The sequence below is a fragment of the Drosophila virilis genome, chromosome 5 (assembly GCF_030788295.1).
Source record: "Drosophila virilis strain 15010-1051.87 chromosome 5, Dvir_AGI_RSII-ME, whole genome shotgun sequence".
NCBI classification, from domain to species: Eukaryota; Metazoa; Arthropoda; class Insecta; order Diptera; family Drosophilidae; genus Drosophila; species Drosophila virilis.
In genome coordinates this window covers 18,836,889-18,849,774 of record NC_091547.1, presented here as the reverse complement: position 1 = coordinate 18,849,774, position 12,886 = coordinate 18,836,889, and the positions used below count along the sequence as shown (strand labels likewise).

At 40.0% G+C, this 12,886-nt stretch overlaps 2 protein-coding genes across 2 annotated transcripts in view; one reads left to right on the top strand and one right to left on the bottom strand.

Annotated features, from left to right (window-relative positions):
- Positions 1 to 5,341: 5,341 nt before the first annotated feature.
- LOC6626659 (luciferin 4-monooxygenase) lies at positions 5,342 to 7,295 on the bottom strand. The gene is made up of 4 exons (XM_002049434.2): positions 7,110 to 7,295; positions 6,651 to 7,045; positions 6,466 to 6,582; positions 5,342 to 6,401 (listed from the first exon to the last, which is right to left on the bottom strand). Exons 1-4 carry the CDS (start codon positions 7,257 to 7,259, stop codon positions 5,459 to 5,461), a joined length of 1,605 nt encoding a protein of 534 aa, XP_002049470.1. The 5' UTR covers positions 7,260 to 7,295; the 3' UTR covers positions 5,342 to 5,458.
- A 2,130-nt stretch (positions 7,296 to 9,425) lies between these two features.
- LOC6624970 (5-hydroxytryptamine receptor 1A) overlaps positions 9,426 to 12,886 on the top strand; it is a 62,545-nt gene continuing 59,084 nt past the window's right edge. The window contains exon 1 of the mRNA XM_002049442.4: positions 9,426 to 10,092. The gene's annotated coding sequence lies outside the window, so the exon portion shown is untranslated. The remainder of the gene's footprint in view (positions 10,093 to 12,886) is intronic.

Genomic DNA, 12,886 nt, shown 5'->3' with positions numbered 1-12,886 from the left:
AAAACAACAAAAGCATATCAAAAAGAGTATTCATTGAACTTAATGATAAACAGGGAGCACAGACTTTACAGATAGACACAATCGTGCTCTACCAATTGATACAGTGCTTCAAAACTTTCTTACAAAAATTTAGAATATTTTCTAGATTATTTATGTGCTATACTCACAGAGTATTATTATTATATTTCATATCAAAAAAAATTCAGTTGGCTATTGGTTGTTTTTAACTTATAGCCAAACTCTAGGAATATTTTAGTTTTTAAAGCCGCGATTTCTAATAGGCCCACATTTATTTGAGTCTTAATGTCGAATACGACTCGAAGCATACTGTTAACTGTCACTGGATAGTGGATTAACTAGTTTTTAATGAAAATTCGTTGAAAGTCAAAGGCCAAAATGTGAATCACGCAACAAAATTTAAAACACATGTGTGCCAGGGTGATAAAAAGAAAAAACAAATACAATCGAAATGAAACAATGCGAGGCATGCAAGCGGAAACGGAAGTCAGCGCCAACAGACAGCAGTGCGATAGGGCGCCAAATAAGGATGCTCGTAAAGCCAAGGCAAACAGCAGGAGAATGCCCAACAGAAATGTAAGCAGGACCAACAAGCAAGAAAACAACTGTTGACCTCGTATGCCTTGAATTTTCGTTCTTGTCACGACCCGCTCTCATTTTGTCTCCGACTTGCTTTTACGATTTTTTAAATAAGCAAACACGCTTTTATGACATTCCAATTTCGAGCTAACAAAAGAGCATCAACTACTCGAGGCTGGCCAGGTCTAATAGGCACGCTCGCAGCAGCAACAGGATGTGTTGACAGGAAGACAGCAGCGAAATGGCAAAGGCCATAAACGAAAATGTGCAAATGGCTTAAACGGCACTAAAAATTTGATATGAAGCAACCAACACGGACCACGCCCCCAAAGAACACTTGCAGTTATGTAGGTAGTACAGTGGGCAAATGTCAACATGTGTTTTTATTATCAGACATGCAGCTGCTTGCTGCACTCAGTAATCGCGCCACGTGCGCCCCAAATGGTGCTCTTAATTAAGAGCCCCAAATGCCAAGTGCAACCAAAAGGAAACGGAAATGGCAACTGCAGCCGCCTACGGACGGCGGACTGCCGTTTAATGCCGCTACCATAAATCTGTCCGAATTCGCCAGAGTAGGGGCTATATAAATATACGACTGCGATAGTCGCGTGAATTGCGGCTTTTATGGCCTTCAGCAGGCAGGCCAAGTGAATTTAATGCCAGCTAATTACTTACTTATTATAAAAGTGTTTAGTTGGGGGGAAATTTATTTTTATTATATTTTATTTGGAATAATAAAAACCTTTATCACGGGGCTAACAGCTGCAAAATTCGCCTATCGCGAATTTGTTTAATTGATTTTAATATATTTTACCTTATCACAATTAACACACAGCTGAAAAAAATGTTGATAAAAATTCACAATTAAAATGCTTGGTTTGGCTTAAGTCTTTTCCTCGTCAAATGGCCGCGTAACTTCAGTATCTGGTCTAAAGGGTGTTTCTTCTTGTATATTTGCTAATTATCATAAAGTCAAACGAGCTTATGGTACATAATTAATTCGGAATTTACTTATATATTAGCGCTAAACTTATCAACATTAAAGTTAAATATTAACAGAGTAATAAGATATAACGTAAGTTTTTCTTATTGGCTTTAATTTTAGATTTTTTATTAACTAATAATAAATTTGTATAATATTTGTATCTATTCTTGCCTTAGCTTATAAAACGCAGGAAACTATTTATTTCTTATGCCTGAAATTACAGGACATTACACAATTTTATCCCGTTGTACACTCTACAATTCAATTAGCAAGCACTTAGTAGCTGTTTTACGCGTGGCATCTGCAGTTTTTAGCTCCTTAGCTGGTTCGGTTCTGTTTAATGTTTACCCCGTACACACGGCAGCTACTGGCTGTAAACATGTGGAACGAAAGCAGCCAGCAGCATTTTTACCTGCAGCTTCCAACTGAAATTGCTAGCCGATGATAAATTGCAGGCACTGTAATTAAGAATGCGGCCGACAGACTTTTCTGTTTGCCACACCCAAATCCGCCCATCTCTCCCTCACTATGCGCTGAGAGATCTGAGCTCTGGGCATGTAATAAACAATTCCAAATGGTATTCGAGTTGACAGCGCGACACTAAAACGGTAATTGCATGTAAACATTTCTTTATATGCGTCGCTAGCAGGTTTTTGGGCGGAAATGGGTTGGATAATTAGATATGTGGCATGGGTGATTGAAGACCCGAACCACGTTGTGCTCCAAATTGATTACGTACATCAAATGCTCTATGGATTAGATGAAATACAATTCTTAGCAGTGTATAGAGTCTTTACATATAAGCAATTTGATTACGATTCGAATACATTCGTAATGTAAAAATAAATTTAAAAATTAACATATGCTAATTCCAATAAAAATATACCTGCTATAATTCTGAACATAAAGAAGTAAACAGCATATTCTCTGCTAAAATATATGCATAAATACAAATATATGGACTTTTGAATGTAATGTGGCAAACCAATTTTAAAGTTGATTCAAATAATCAGCACCACGTGCTTTCGATATTTGTACCTTATGACAGATAATTTCAAGAATATTGCTTCAAGTTTTAGCTATCATTTGTTTTAGAGCTTAAATGCCGAATTAAGAACCAAATGCTGAAAAAATACATTCCGGGCACTTTAGTCCCGTGGTGTGAAGCTTGAAGCAAACATTAAACTTTTATTTTCATGCTGGAGGGATTTTGCCAAACATTTGAAATACATCTCCATGAATATTTGAAAAAACATCTTAGAAAGAAAACTCATTAGGCCGTTTTTTTGTCACAACAGCAGGTGGAGTTACCAATTATCTTGTGGGGTATTCTATTTTTCGAAATTATCCAGCTTCCATTACAATATTCATTAATGAACATATCATGTCAGTCTCTGTTTGTTTGCTAATGTCTCTGACAGGACACTTTGATGAAGCTGTAATTGTTAATTTCCCAACTAGTTTTGCCAGCTCCCATCGATAGATGGCGCCGTGCCTTATTGACTTTGGCAACAAACTGCAGCTGCAGCTGCTTTAACTGCTAACACGAATAACGAAAAGTGCGATGCAAGCATCACGAGACAGTGGAGGGACGATGGTGGAGGGGAGGGGGAGGAGGCAGCAATTTACAGTTATGAAAAGCGGTGCCAACACAATTGCAATAATTTAACTTCCGTTTCATGGCGGCATTTTGTGTTTCCGTTTATGTTTCGCTGCCATTGCCATTTCCGCTGTCCGCTGTACGCCGCAATCTGTTCGCAGCAGTTGCAACTTGTTGTTGTGCCCAACGTTTTACGCTTCATTCAAGCGCGCGCCTTTCGCCACTGACCACACCTCCTTCTAGCCCAACGCCCACGCAACTACAATAGCCAGCGCCAATTGCTTTGGCACCGAAAAACAGATTCAATGTTCCATGTCCTGCTACATGTTTCCATGGCTTTGGCTTCTGTAGCTGTTCCAAATGAACGATGTCCTCTTCGCTGTTTTTCCATTATTCCTTCCTACCCCACCCACTAACACACACATATAAACATTCTTATACACAGGATGCTGTAGACTGCATTCTTCGCCGCCAACGGCATCGTAAATTATTCAAATTTCAAGTCGTAAATAAACGCGCTTAAACATAAGCACAGTCGCCGCCTGGTGCTCAGCCTAAGTCTCTGCCGCTGCCCCTGTTCCTGCCACTTGCCACGCCCACACAGGCATCGAGCCCCCCTTACTCCCCCGAAGTCTCCCCGCACGCTTGTGGCAAATCGTCGAAATTGTTGAAAGACTTTTGATCTGCGCCGTGATTCGCCGCCGACGCATTCGTTGCATAGTTTTAGGCGCCTGCAAGTGACATTACGCACAACACACGAATTATCAGCTTTAAGAGTCCTTCAGACAACACATCAACTTCAAAGGTAACCGGCTCCTGACTTTGATTGGCATTTTGAATGCTCACGTGCCATTTGACGCCCTGCCCCCACCATATCCACCCTGCCGCATTGACATTTTGCAATCAGCGCTCAGGTGACTTTCATTCGAATATATAGAGCAAAAGCAAAAGCATTTGCTGATCTGTTTGCCAGACGTGTATCTAATGTGTTTGAGATTTTTGAATTGAGCTGTTTGGCATTTGATTGATTGATGGACTATTCTCTTGTATATTTTATTTGTTTTCACACGCTTTTCAGCTATAAAATATATTTTGCAGACAGATCAAGTGTGAAAAACTTATTTAGATTAAAATGGTGTTGTTTCCCACATCACAGACAATTTATAGATTACAATAAGATGTAGTCTCATTAATTTTACAAATATATAATTTCGTATATATCCTCGAATTAAGTTCTAAAATTACTTAGTCGTTTATTTATTTGTGCATTTGCTTTAATAGTTAATCGACTTGATTTTTTTTTTACAGAAATGTATATATACATTTTTTATTTTGCAAATTTATTTTGTAGAATATTACTCAAGAACTTTTAGTATGCAGACTCTCGTATAGTATACACAGATTAGGAATATTTCACTTTTTGAATAGGTCACCACATTCGACAAAAAATAAAAAAAGAAACGAGCAATTTTTGATATCTTCTGCGTGCCAATACTCTCGTACACCCTTCTGCGGATATGTGAGACTACTGAAGCTTGTAAATGCAAAGTTTGAAACACAAATATTTTGCCATATGTGATCCTACTATTTGACCGATGTTTCCTAAAGAAGCTATTTGATATAGTTAGATATTTTGCGATTTTTTATATATATGTTGGATTTTGTATATACATATATGACGATAAAAACGTAACAAACGTAATTACCAGTATTTTTATCAAACTCGGTACTCTGTTAAAATAGTGTAAAACGACAGGTCCGATGACATTCGGCGAGCAACGAATATGAACCTTTCTTTTTTGTACAATAAAAATTGCTATTAATTGCTATATATACGAGCTAATAAGAAAACGTAGCGAATAAATGAACAAATACAATTGGGTATTACATAAAGCTTATCTTCAGATAATAAATTATACGCAAACAAAAAACAAAAACTCCAAACTAAGACACGTGCGACCTTTGAGCGCTATTGCTCGATAAATTTGTTATGAATTGTGCAGCCAGGTGCATCCGTTATTATTCAAAGATATCGTAATTGAATTGATATCTGATTTTCAATAATAATATAATAACATTTTACTACTTACCATATCAGAGTCACATGGACTGTTGATCTGGGCCACATCGGAAGAGGTTTTTAAAATTTGTTGTGATAGAGATATTTATTACGCATAAGTTTTGTTTATATTATCTAGAAATTTATTTTTGTTTTGCAATTAATTTAAACGAATAAATAGGAAAACTAGAAGACTTTGAGCGCGCCCAGCGCACACCTACTTCATGCGCGCCTCAAACTCCTTCCTGGCCAGGCTTCTCATGAGCTTACCATTCTGGTTCCTTGGTATCACATCTACGAACTGTACGCCGGAATGGAGCTGTTTGTAGTCCACGACAACACGCTGGGCGACCTGCTCAATGACCTGCTGCTCGGTAAGTGGCGAGCCGGACTTTTTGATGACCAGGGCGCCAGCTGAATCACCATTTCTAATATCCCGCACACCGACTACACAGACATGTAGGACATCGGGCAGCTCGGCGATGATTTGTTCTAGTTCATTGGGCCAATAGTGCTTGGATTTGTACTTGAGCAGATCCTTTTTGCGATCCACGAGGTATAGATTGTTGTCGCTGTCAAAGTAGCCCAGATCGCCGAGATTGATCCAACCATTCTGCAGGGTGGCCTCCGTGTCCACGGGATTGGCCACATAGCCCAGCCATTTGGAGCCAATGTCTATTAGCACCTCGCCGACCTCATTGTGGGCCAGATTGTTGCCATGCTCATCGATAATCCTGATGCGCATGCCCGGAAAGATTCGACCCACTGAGCTCTGCAGGCTGTGATCAATATTGACCGTAATAGCACCCGTTTCGGTGGTCCCGTAAGAGAAGGCCACAATCGATTTCTTCATGAGGCTCTGCGCTCGCTGCAGCACCTGCATCGAGATCCAGCCACCGGTGATGAAGGAAAATCTTATAGAGTCCAAGGACTCTTCTGTGGCCAGCGGATTGGTGAATACCTCATAGGCCTGCCAGGGTGCCAGCACAAGCGTGGTCGCCTTATACTTCTGTATCATGCCAATGAACTTCTCTGCATTGAAGCCTCCATCGAATAATACGCGTGGCACCCCATAGAGTAATCCAATTGCGATGGCTATGAATCCCGTCGCCCAATCGACAGTCGCATGCGTCAACAGCAGATCTGTGCTTTTGCAAAATCTAAGAGGAGTGACATTTCAATTATACTTGACTATGGCATTCGAATCTGGCTTTGCTATCTTACGGGGCTATTTTGGTAACATGCTTGTGGGATAGAGCCACTGCCTTCGGCAGACCCGAGGTGCCCGACGAGCACAAAATGAGGGCCGTCTGATCGCCATTCTTATTTAATGAAGCGGGTCTGTAAGAAGAAGAATAGGTAACGATTAGATTTAGCCAGCCCCCTCGGCTCATCAAAATGCCACTCACTGAAATAAGTGCTCGCCAGCTACGGGCTGCAATAGATCCTCAATAAAGGGCACACCCTCTACTCGACCTGTGAGGGTTATAATTTTGGGCGCCCAATCCTTAGTGACTTCTTTAATGCGCTCATAGTCGGAACCATCACAGAACATGATCTTTGGCTTTGTCACCAGAAAGAGGGTAGCAATGGTGGGGGCATCTCGCGTGGCATTCACCGCATGGAATGGCGTTGCATTGAAGAAACAGGCCACAACCAGGGGCCCCACATAAGTGCTGGAGCTGCCAATGATGCCAACGACATCCTCTTGAGTCAGCTTCTCCCGCCTCAGGTAAAGGGCCAAGCGTGTGCCCCATTGGGAGATTTCCGCATTAGTCACTTTTCTGCCGTCCGAATCATTGATCTAAATCGTGGTAAGCAGCTAATCATATTTGAGCTCCTTCTGTTAAACAAGCTACGTCATTTACCTGGACAACTTGATTGGGCCAATTCCTTAGGGCTGTGTAGAATACTTCACCCACGGAGCAGTCGGGATCAAAGTATGGACGCCTTCTGATGCCACTCCAGGTTTTGGTCTCCGCATCGTAGAGCGTTGGAAACAAAGCTTTAGCTGCCATTTTGTCTGCCTCAATGCAATTCAAATATTGAATATCTTCAGTTCAGCGACTGCCTTTATATATCGTAAGACCCTCATTCATTCCATATCATATCATGCCTAACACATTGATGCTCTACCGATATGAGCCCAGCTGACTTATTGGTTTCGGTTACTGAGTAGATCCGCTAAAGCATATTAAAAAGATTAGCTTTCCACATAGTTTTATCTAAGGGGCTCTTCTTGGCCAATACTTACTCAAATACCTTAAAAGTCAGCTGATATTTGTTTGTACTCGAATTAAATTCTTTCTGGGAATATGCCATTATCTCTTCCCGCTAATTTACTTAACTTATTGTGGCTATCGTCATGCTTTTTATTGCGTCAGTTTTCTATTTGTGAAAATGTAGATTACAAATTTTGACGTATATTCGGTGATTTAATGACCAACTGGATATAGTTCAGCAATCGACTTCGCTTAAAATTTGCTTAAAACGAGAGATTCGCAAAGTATTCGTTGATTTTTACTATATGTTTGCATATAATTTGATTTGTTTTTCATTTTTTATTTGAAGTGTGTGTGCTTAGACAGTGCTTATAAGCTCTATACAATTTTAGCTACAGTCATTTCCGTTTTTAACTAAGTTACAAATACTGTGTAACATTTATTATTACGTTATTATGCTTAAATTAGAAAATTATATGAGCTTAAACAAATCTCTGCCATGTTTAAACAGAGATTGTATCGAAATTTTGAAATTGCCTTTTAATGAACAAAACTAGTGCAGTTGGGTGCTAGCTTTGAGTTTTATTGTTATAGTGTAATGCTGTGTGGTAATTTATGCACGCCTCTCTTTCATGAGTTCCCCTCTCTCCGACACAAAACAATGTTGATGTTGCTCGAATTGCCTCATGCTCCACGTCGAGGGGGGGCTGCGCTGCATGCATACATTAACATCAAATTACGCCCAACAACAAGGGCAATTTTTACAAAAAACTCTTTTGCAGTGCGGCGAATACTATTTTGTAGTACTATATGAAGAGGTCTGACAAGGCGAGCGCTGAAATTGGTATAAAAATAAAAGAATGCAAATTGGACAGAGTTCATAGTTCCTTTGTCTACTTAAAGGCCCCGAACCGCGGCATAGCTTTAAGGACTAAATGCCGCAAGACACAGTTAATTTCAATGAAATTAATGGACTCTCTATTCGCTGGTTTCGGTGGTTTTGATATTGGTTTCGGTCTTGGTTTCAGTTTCGGTTAGCTGACCGCCAGGCAGCTGTTCTCCATGGGATAATTTGCTTTGTCATGCGAAGCAAAAGTCGCACCATATTGACAGTTGATAAAGCACATTATAATTATACATACACGTACACACACACACACACACACACACACACACACACACACACACACACGCACACACAAATGTGCAATACCCACAAAATGTGTGCGTCTACCCCCTTCACAGTAAGCTAATTGTTGTTGATGTTGCTGTTAAGGGTTGGCAGCGCGTGATTTTAAGCTGTTTACTTTTACAATTCAATGTTGTTGCTCATGCTGTAGAATGGTTCTGATTTGTGGTCTGTTTGCCAAGATATCGAACTGATTAACATTCACAAACCTCAATTTTATTGATTAATACATTTTATTTAAACAACAATCTCTTGCAATATTACTACAATTTATTAAATATATTAATAATGATTTATTAAATATCTTCTGCCTTGAAAAATACACATAAACATAAAACATATAATTAAATTAAGCTGCGGCGTCGCTTTCTGGTAACTTATACAGTGGCATTGGGCAAACATCGCACGCCGTATTTACTAGTATTTGCCCCTAACCCATGCGGGGGTCGGCGTCCCTGACCTTAGACAAGAAGCCAAATTTGCGTGCTGGCGTTATCAGCGCGTGTTTTCACGCTTATCACACTTGTTGGAGGCGCCACGTGCTCGATGCTCTCGATGTCGACCTCCGAAACTGTCATAAATCTTGCATACATGCGGAGCGCATGCGCCAAACGTGTTCCAATGCCACAGCGTTTCGCCTGGCCGTTAGAAACATCGCGCCATTCATAAAACCGGGCGATGTTCTTGCCGCGCGAAATACTGCATCCGGGCAGGACGACTGGTCCTGGTCCTGGGACTCGGGCATGGACAAACAGTTTGCGGTGATTCCTAAGACGGAGCGGTTGCAACAACGGCAAAAGATATTTGGTGAACGATAAACTTGAAACTTAGCCAAATGTTGAGCTGTAAGCGAACTCAAGACGTATCAATAGTAGATAAATTATGCATTAGCGAAAACATTTAAGAAATTAGACTATATGCAAAATACTAGTATTTTTAGCAAGCCAGTTGATAAATTCGGGGCAGCTAAGTAAATAATAAGAATTGTTCCGATATAAAAGTTTCCGTTCAAGTGTTGTTAAGTGTGGCAAAGTTAGCCGTGAAAGTTAAGTGCGCTCGTAACTCGGCCAGAATTTGCGGCAGTTGCCGTAACACGTTGCCACAACTGAAAACTTTTTTTGGCCAGCCTCTGTCAGACAGAGAGACAGGCAGACAGCGAGACAGCGGAACAGGCAGCTGAGCAGTTAGCCCTTTAGTTGCAACTGCTGTCAGAAACTGGCGGGCTAACATTTTCCAGTTTTGACAACAAAATTTAGTTAAACAACGCAACGGTGTCGTGCGCGACCGGATACGGAAGTGAACTTGCCGCAACAATTTCGGGCTGAGCTGCTTCTACTGAACACCGACCAACAGCCAGCCAACAGTCGCTTGACGGACACACACGCACACACACACACAACACCACACCGACAACGCATACGTGAGTGTGTGATGTGAATGGTAAGTGCAAGTGCTTTATGCCATGACTAACGGTACAATTTCCACCGGTTTTCACCGGTTTTGCTTTTTGCGCTCTATGAAATATATTTTTTTTTTTGTTACTCAGCCACCTACGAGCTGCAATTTCTAGTTTGTTCCTCCTGTGGCTTTGGTTTGCTTAACAACGCTTGTCAGTGTTGACCAGGTTGTTATTTTTGTTGTCGTTGTCATTTTCGAAGTCGTGGTGGTTGTCGTTGTTGCTTGCCTAAGCCCTGATTGCTGTTTTTATGCGGTTGTCCTACAGATAGAAATTGCAGCCACATTTCTGCGTGTTCAGGCTACAGAAAATGTGAGTTATTGCCAAAAGCCATAAATTGAACAAAATGTTGTGGCCATGTGGGGAGTGCAGCGTGCTTTTCACATTTATAATTAGCAGCTGACTCTTTCGCGTAACTCATAAAGTTGGCCTTACTAGCCATTTTTTTGATCGACAAAGTGTTGCTAAGTCTTTTGATTTGTTTTACAATTATCTTAAATTTTAATTTTTTTAAATTTTACTGCTCAGGGCAATACAAGAATCTGGGTTGATTAAAATAAATTGAAAGGCAAGAGAAAGCAAAAAACGAACATAAATTTAAATACTCAGAATGAGTTTTTCAATTGGTTTATTATTTTTATTTATTTCACATAGCATCAGAACCTATGACAAAAAATATTTTAAGAGAGATGCTCTGCGTTTTCCGAGCATGAGGGTTTATTTGCTACCCACTCCTAATCCTGTTGAAAAAAATACATTTGTGAAGTTGGCGGAAAAGAGATGAATGACAAGACTTAAATAGCATAAGAAAAATAAATAGGCATGTAGAAAGGTACAAAATTATAAGCAAATCAAATTAGGAATGTTGCTGTGAAATTGTATATGTATGTAGATGGAAGCACTTCAGCAACATTAATTAATAAAATCACTGAGCATGCAAAGTAAAACAAATGTCTACACTCAAATTAATTAGAAATCTTAAAATATCAGAAAATTGCCAGAAATTTAAAGATGTCTATGGAAATGTTGTGCTATTTCTTAGACATTTGCATGTGCCGAGTGTCCTTTGTGTGTCCTATGCGTGTGTCGCGTGCTGAGCTTGTTATTTTTGGTCTAATTGTTAGTTTATTGCTGCCTTGTGTGCCGACTAATGGTCCAAAATGAACCTGAATTCGCACAGGCGTCAGCTTCAGGCCCAGTTCTGTTCGGGCCACGCATAAATATGCTGCAGGCCAGAGACCACAGGGCTACGACTTACACTCCCCCGGCACGGCTTTCCAGAAATGGAAATGGTCGAGTGAATGGGCCGAATGGTCTGCGTGTCGCATCTATAATTAAGTGAATATACTTGTATATAGAGCATGCCCAGCGCTGTTGGGTCTGGACATAAGGAGATATTTTATGCTGGCACTTGCTGAAATATGCACACAGCAAATATTTTGGAAGCGCCATGCTGGTTGTCTTGGGTGTGGTCGCAATGCCAAAGGAAATTTTCCATTGGCAATTTTATGTCCTGCACTGAAACTGATATGAATTACATCCGAAGACCTCCTCGTACTATGTTGAACTATGTAATTACAGAAGTTGAGTTAAGTGCATATCTCTCAAGTGTTAGTCAAGTGCTGAAATATTTCTCGATATGATCTTATAGTCCTTATTCTTTAGGTTGCCAATAAGCGTTTACGAGTGTGAATTTGTTTTTAATGCTCTCTAGAAAGTTAACTTCCTTGGATTCACATTAAAAAGACTATGAAAGAACTTGTGCTTTCCACTATGTAAACGCGGGGAAGTAAATGAACAACATTAACGAATTGTGTTACAAAGTAAAAGCAAGATTTCCCAATAAAATAAAAGCTTTCAAGTTTCATCTCATACTTTCGATTAGTGAGCACATTTAACAAAAATTATTGTTCAAATATTCAAAAGTAATGTATGTATCTAAATTGAAATAAAAGAAAAGTGTCTAATGATAATAAGTTAATTGCTGGACACTTAACTGTGGACATATTACATCTAAGTCGATTCAGTTTGAATTATGGCTGCTGCCAAATGTGTTTGTCGAAAATGTAGTTATTAATGTGTCGAAAACAATTTTTTAACGAGTTCGAGGTATCTTGGCAGAACTAAGCACTAACACAACACATCACATCAACATATTAAATGACATGGCATTTAAGATTGGGCAAAACAAACACCTACTACACACTCGCACACACACTAGCCAGCATTTTAGCTTAGCTAAACGCCTTAAGGTATGCTTTTGTATTTATGCTGCTACCATGACTAATTAGGAGTTGAGTCTAAGCGTGCTCGTGCAGGATCTATTAGTGCTCATCCGACTGACTAAAATAGTTGCATAAGCATGCACTCACATACACAGCATACACAGGCTTGCTAATAGAGCACATACACACACCTACGTATACACCCACGCTCTTAATACAACAATAAATTAGACTAAAACATCCTTAGCATATGTTTCTGCTGCGATTTGTTGTCGTGGGTAATTGCCAGACTCTGTCAGCCTCTTTGCTATTCGCTCGCACTACATGCACATGGATATATGGCCGTCTCGCGTTATGTACTTGATATCCGCAGACCAAATAAAATAATTAATATACTTGCCTTGAACACAATTTCAACTTTAATACATTTTGCAGCTACTTGCGGGCTATAAGTATATAATTTATTAGCCAACCGCTACCCTCTTCCCCAGCCAGTTCTGCAGTCGTAGTCTGATGGCAATTTATGTAACTCTTAAAGCAGATGCAGTAGTTC

Bases quoted from the DNA above. Each gene is read 5' to 3' on its own strand.
- LOC6626659 (XM_002049434.2), bottom strand. From the start codon at position 7,259: ATGGCAGCTAAAGCTTTGTTTCCAACGCTCTACGATGCGGAGACCAAA. The intron at 6,583-6,650 runs GTGAGTGGCATT...TTCTTCTTACAG, and splicing joins GCTGGCGAGCACTTATTTCA to ACCCGCTTCATTAAATAAGA. The intron at 6,402-6,465 runs GTAAGATAGCAA...CACTCCTCTTAG, and splicing joins CATGTTACCAAAATAGCCCC to ATTTTGCAAAAGCACAGATC.